Consider the following 6,922-nt stretch of genomic DNA (forward strand, 5'->3'; position numbering starts at 1 on the left):
GTAATGTTGCTACTGTTATGAATCATAATGTAAATATCTGATATGCAAGATGGTCTTAGGCGACCCCTGTATAAGGGTCGTTCGACCGCCAAAGGGGTCGCGAACCACAGGTTGAGAACCGCTGCTTTAGGTGTATTGTGTGTATGGATTAATTAAGCTGATTTCATAAGAAGCTTTGGCACTCTCTGCTGGCTGTCAACATAAAGGGTTTATAATGGGAAACTTTAAATTTTTTCCACTAGAGCAACCTGCCTTTGAATTTAGCCTATTCTAAGAAGGATTTCAAATGTACACATGCAAATGACATTCCACCTCTTCCTAGGGCACATAGGAGTTAATTTCAAGACATGATTTACAGAAAAAAATAGAGTAAGAGTAGATAAAACCCAAAATTCTACTTTTGCTATAAGACTAGAACATAAAGACAAAGACATTGAGTAATGAGTGTACACTATCCATCTAACCAGAAACTCAGGATCACATCTGAATCAGCAGAATGCTAACCTAATGATTTAGGGCCAAGATGGTGTGTAGAGAGCAGCGCTGAAAAGGTTAAAACTAAGAGAGACGGCATACCTGTATTCATTGTGACCTTGGAGGGTTTGTTATTAAAGTCTTCAGTTTTCCTGTAGAAAAAAAAATTATATTTTCATTTGTTCATTAGCACGCGGAACAAAATATCATAACGTGTGACTGGTTTTTGGTGTACCTGTGAGTTAATATCTCATTATCATTAGTCTTATTTAGATCAAGGCTTAATAAGGTGGGCAGAATCTATAATTCTATTGAAGTTAAATTTCAGTTATTATTAGTTCTATGCTCATAGCCATAAACTTAAGTTTTTATTTTACGGTGACCATTAGTGGGTGAAAAGGAAGAAAATCTCTCATTTTAAAAAATTCAATTTCTCTCATATGCATTTATAACTAAAAGGTTTTGCTCTTTAAGCCTGAAGAGATCATTAGTTATAAAGCGTCACCTTTCAGAGTTTTAAAATATACCCAAGAACTTTGAAATCCAACATATTATTCAATTTATTCAATTTATTACTGGATCAATTTATTACAAGGGAATATTTAATGTATTTAATACATATTTTGAACCAATAGCCAAGGAAGATGAGATTCATCTATTTTTTTTTAAGATGCAGGAAATAAATGGTTACTACAAAACCCATTTCTGTGTCAGTATCAGATACTGTGGCTTTTCCCAGTGAAGTGTTTGATGGATAACAATTGAGATTAAGTCATTAAAAATGGTTGCAGCCTGGCTGGTGTGGCTCAGTGGTTAAGCGTCGACCTATGATCCAGGTCAGTTTGATTCCTGGTCAGGGCACATGCCCGGGTTGTGGGCTTGAACCCCAGTAGTGGGTGTGTAGGAGGCAGCTGATCAATGATTCTCTCTCTCTTCCTCTCTGAAGTCAGTTAAAAATATACATTTTAATAAAATGTTTGCAGAACAATTATTGTAGAAAAACATTGTTTAATGTTGAGTATTATTTTATGACGTATGAGATGACTTAGTTCTTTCCCTGCCATATCGTCTTAGCCCATTTTTAGAGTTTCTGACTTATCCACACCCGAAGACCAAAGAGGAGGAACATGCTCTCATAGGAAGCAAACCTTTCAAGAGCAAGAGCTCTCTGGAGATGTTTAATCCCAGCCACGCAGCCGTTGCTAATGGCTAGGGCCTACTGTTGGATGGACATGAACTTCCCAACACCACTCACTGAGTTGCCATGTGTATTAGCACTCTAACATCTGATAGTTTAAATTTTTTTTATACTTTGTGGATGAGTGGGGATTATGTTGAAATGAAATAATCTGTCATGATTTGTCAAAAAAGACTGTCGATAAATATGTTTTTCTTCAATCCGTAAAGGGCACCAAATGAACTTCTTTGGCTTTCTTGTCTGTGTGCCTGGTTCTCGCCCTCTCCACCTTCCAGAATGTTTCTCCTGTCCTCATGTGCTCCGCTCCGCTCACCATCTATCATTCTCTTCCAACATGGCCATTGCAGTTCACCTCTGTTAGAAAGCTGAGTTTTGTTCATTACTACTGTGAAATTTTAATAAAGCTAAAATGCAAACACCAGCTAACTATGATGATGATACCCATTTTCTCTCCCAGGGTGGGGAAAGAAATGGTGAAATAAAATAGCATGAAAGTAGTCATAATTAGGGAGCTATTTCTAGTCAGATTTCCAATGCTTTACTAGAGAATTACTTATTTCCAGGGACTTTAGTTTTTTTTTTTATAACATTAAGTCCCTAAATGTAACCAGTTTTCACCAGATGGTTTCATCTTCATCATTTATCTAGAGCAGTTTTACTTATATTTAGCAGCTATTGTTGGAGGGAGATTATAGCATTGTTGGAATTTCAGATTTTATTAATTTATACTTTACTATTTTGAAAATGTGTATTATTTCAAATGACTATTTAAATCTGTTTCTTTTTTTGTTTCTTATAAAAATCACACTTGGCTTATTCAGTCAATTGTTTTGGGCTATGAATTTTTGCAAATTTATTGGAAAATATATTTTGTGACAATTTTGAAACATGGACCATACTATTGATTTTTTCACAGAGCTTATACTGTGAAAGGAAGAGGCTGAATTTGCATATTGAAATAAATGGGAAAATTATACAAAGAAAAAGTAGCATAAAAATGCACCTAAAAGATATGAGGTGTAATTATGAACCAAGAGGAAGAGGATTTTACCTTTGATGATTAGACTGAATTAAATGATACCTTGGTACTCAGTGAGGACGAGGGTAATGAACATGAAGAATGAATACAATCACAGTGCTGATATCCACCCCAATTTAATCTTAGAGTTATAAGCGGAAAACAATTCAGATGCTATTCTTGTTTTGTAGTGCTTTCATATCACCCAATTGTTTTCACTGTTATATGGAACCGAACACACGATTTTACAGTGGAGTTCACAATAAGATTTCATAGGCCAATTGATGTTAAAATGCGATAGGGGGAAACTTATCTCTTATATTTCAGAGCGTACAAATGAACAGCTCCTCCCCCATTCCCCCCTCCCCCCAGCTTCCTCAGAATGCACAGACAAATATGCCACATCACCAAGAAGCTCTGCTGGTAGCCTGCACACCACCGGTGTTGAAGAGACAGAGGCCAGTGAACCGGGAGGAGGCAGTGGTCAATGCAGGAGGCTTGAGAAAGCTCTGTCAAACTATTTATTTTACTCTCTCAGTAGCAAAACTCCTAATATGTTAACCTTAAATGGAGAAAATAAATGGAAAGGAAAACCCTCAGGGGATGTCTGGGACCGAGGCTAAAACAAGAAGGGATAAACATTCTCCAGAAATTGAGGACTGCAAGGACATTCCCCAAATTCTCTTCTCACTCCTTTCCAAGAACACTTTATGTTTAAAACTGTTTTAAGTTTTAAAACTGAATGACAAGAGAGGGCTTGGACTGGAACACTACTGATTCGTGAAATATTAAATCTGTCTCAAAGGTTGGGCTCTCAGAGTCCAACACCTACCAATAAACCAGAATAGTGCTTTTTATTTTATTTTTTAAAATATATTTTATTGATTTTTTACAGAGAGGAAGGGAGAGAGAGAGAGAGTTAGAAACATCGATGAGAGAGAAACATCGATCAGCTGCCTCCTGCACATCTTCCACTGGGGATGTGCCCGCAACCCAGGTACATCCCCCCGACCGGAATCGAACCTGGGACCTTCCAGTCCGCAGGCCAATGCTCTATCCACTGAGCCAAACCGGTTTCGGCGAGAATAGTGCTTTTTATAGTGAGTTAGAGAACGGATTGTCAAAATTTGTGGTTTGAATTCAACTGCATATATTTACAAAATATCTGACACTCCAAAAGTAAAATCGGATTAGCAGAAACAAAGAGAGGCGCCACAAATCCTTGAGCGTTTCACCTTTAAAGTGATGTATCCTGTTACTTAAAAATGAAATTTGTGAGGTTTTTCGACTTCACACTGTTGTACATGTCAACATGTGAAATGACTAACTTCCTAATCAGGCAAGATGTTTTCCAAGTTGTTAAGAGCCGAGTGATGGAGTCCCCGTCCCCCCCTCGTCCCCCCAGAACCTGAAACCCAAAAGCTTCTTGGGTGACTAATAAAAATGCATGATTCCATTTCCATTATTTGCACAAAAGCCATTAACAAATCCATGACTGAGAACTCTCTTTAGACAGTCTAAACTGAAGCGGATCTAATCCCTTTTGTTCTGTTCTGAAAGTGTGTCTTTGATAGGACTTATATAACAAGCATGGCTTATTCTGGAAAGCATCAAATTCCTGGAGTGTTTGCGTGCTACCAAAAGAGACAGTATTTCAAGTATTTCCTTAAATTGGAATTGAACCAGGGCCAAGGCAGTGAGAACTGACGGGAAAATGCAGATTGCCTTAAACCTCAGCAGATAATCCACAGAGCAAAGAACTCTGCGCATTAGTGAGTCAAAAGGGTGGTCAGTAGGGGGTGTGGAGTTGTACTTAAATTCAGTTCTTGCCAAAGTTTCATATGAAAGGCAACTTTATAGGTATCCGAATTTATGTACAGCGATGGATTTGCTTTTTGTTTGGGTTAGAGCAGCTTCATCCCCAATAAGCATATGGCAATAGATTGTGTTGGTTGTTCATGCATGGCCACAACATCGGTCTGTGTGTACAGTCTTTTACTTCTGCTTGAATTTCTTTCAATTATCAGACATCCCATTGGATCTATGGATCAGAACAGCCTTTTATTCCCAACATGCAATGGGCAGTAGATGGGGTATTTTAACTTCTGAATGAGAGTTCTAGGAAGATGTTTGATTGTTCATACAGAGGCACCTACGTGACTGTGCCCAGGATCTTGTAATTTGGCTTGAGTTCTTTTATCAGGCATCTCATTCTGAGGGGGAGCAGAGGCGAATGCTGTCCTCAATTTGGCTGAGAATTGTGTGTCACTTTGCTTTTGTAGACTTGAATTTAGGCATCATGGCCATCTAAACAACTACAGGACTCAGTTTTAGCTCGGCTAATGCTAGAAGTTGCCCAAAAGGTTGTTCATGGAATAATTGTAATCAAATAATTGCTAGGGTTAGTTTGGAGTTAACCTCTTCACATTCATAGACAATATTATTCAGAATAAGGGGCAGAGTCTACATGGTAAGACAATACTGAGGGATGTTTGATTTTTTAGAGATCTGTTTGAAACATAAGGAAAAAATGATGCATATTAAGGTTATGCACCAGATTTAACCTGAATTTACTTTGAAATGGGATCATGCGTACCACTTTTTCTGGATGAACTACCCTGAGTGGCCAATACATTCCGCTCTCCTTCTGACTGGGGTAGGAAAAGTGCCAAATGATTTCATTATTTAATTATAGTCAAATGACTTAACGTAGGTGGATGATGTTTACTTTTACTTATCTTTTCTAATACGCTGTCAAACACGCTGCTTTGAAGTTTGCACGGGAAATACACCGAGTAGTTTATTTTTCTCTTTAGAGTCCTTGAGGTTAGAAACATAAGAATCCACCTCAACTACTCCTTTGAATGGTTCCTCTTAACTGACAGCCAGTATCTGATGCCAACCCACGGGCTCCCTTGCCTCTGACTGAGTGGTACCAATCATCACAGTCAACTGTGAGCACAGTTGTGTATGCTCAGAGTCTGCAATAAGAGCTCTAAATTCCTCCCACCTTTCCTGGGCTAGTGGTGCCTGAAGATGGGTCCTTAGTTTTCAGGAGCCAAGTTACCCACAGCTTGCAGGCATGAATGCTGGGGTCAGGACATTTTCCACAGCATTTGTAGGAATAAAAGAACAAAAGCACACGAGGCCATGGATTATTTTCACAAGAATATACTAAGTATTCTTTTTACGCACACCAAATTTCCCATGCCTGGAAAAACCTCCTGAAGAACAGCACCATATGTTTCTCAAGGAAATCAGCGATTTTCCTTTTGAGTCTTCATAAATGCAAGCTAGTGAAAATATGGACACATTTTCCCTAAGACCATACTGGTTAGAAGGAGTCACCACCTGGTCAATCATTTTCTTTCTGATACTGTTCCAAAGCCTCAGAGTCTGTGATCATTCTCTTATTTAACTGTAAAAGAATGTGGTTTTTTGTGTTTTTTTTTTACACATGAAATGGTCTTGAGATTTAATGTTGCTCTAGTATCTGACTTTCATGGTAATTCCCTACTTATACTTAAGAGTGATTACAGGGTACATCTAAATACTTACAAACACATCTTTTTTTCTCAAAGTCATTTGAGTAAGTGGGTAGTACAGTGCTAGAAAATGTCCATTGGCTTCTATTATGTGTATCAAAAGCCAAATGGATTCCTGATGAAAGGGAGTCAGGTGCCTAATGGAGGTCCGGCGAGGCAGGCACATTATCAGAGAACTCTGAGGAATGAGAAGATTGGGACACATGCTCCAGGGGAACTGAATAGTGTGGGAAGGAGAGGTCTGAGTCTGGCAGACATGGAATCAAAACTCAGTTCTGCCATATCCAGCCATGTCAGTGATGTATGCCAGTGCCATCACCATCTGCTTCGGCAGTGGCAACAGCGGCAGGATCAAACCTATCCCCGCCCCCATCGCAGCAAACCATCCCCAGTCAGGCCAACTGGCATCTTTCCCATTCACCCATATTTCAAATAGCTTGAGGCAGATCTTTAGCTTTGACCAAGTCTTGAGAAAATAATCTAGATTTTCCTGAAAAAATACATGGGGCATTATTTCACTGCTTTCGTTTGAAATGAGCAATTATGGTTTATTAGGTTAATTTGTACGTATTCTCCCATCTTCTAATTATCCACCCCCAACTTAACAACATAATGGATTTGAAAAGGAATTCTGTTTTCCAGGCAGTGTTCTTTCTTCCATAAACAGAGCCTTCTTTAGCTGAGGCT

General features: G+C 38.7%; 1 protein-coding gene across 21 annotated transcripts in view; it reads right to left on the reverse strand.

Annotated features, from left to right (window-relative positions):
• SORBS2 (sorbin and SH3 domain containing 2) overlaps positions 1 to 6,922 on the reverse strand; it is a 312,941-nt gene that overhangs the window by 96,663 nt on the left and 209,356 nt on the right. For all 21 annotated transcript variants that reach the window (XM_006772685.2, XM_006772687.2, XM_006772694.2 and 18 more), the window contains one exon: positions 577 to 626. In XM_006772685.2, the coding sequence (XP_006772748.1) occupies positions 577 to 586 (10 nt within the window). In that variant the 5' untranslated portion in view covers positions 587 to 626. The remainder of the gene's footprint in view (positions 1 to 576; positions 627 to 6,922) is intronic.

The sequence above is a fragment of the Myotis davidii genome, unplaced genomic scaffold (genome assembly GCF_000327345.1).
Source record: "Myotis davidii unplaced genomic scaffold, ASM32734v1 scaffold184, whole genome shotgun sequence".
Classification (NCBI taxonomy): domain Eukaryota; kingdom Metazoa; phylum Chordata; class Mammalia; order Chiroptera; family Vespertilionidae; genus Myotis; species Myotis davidii.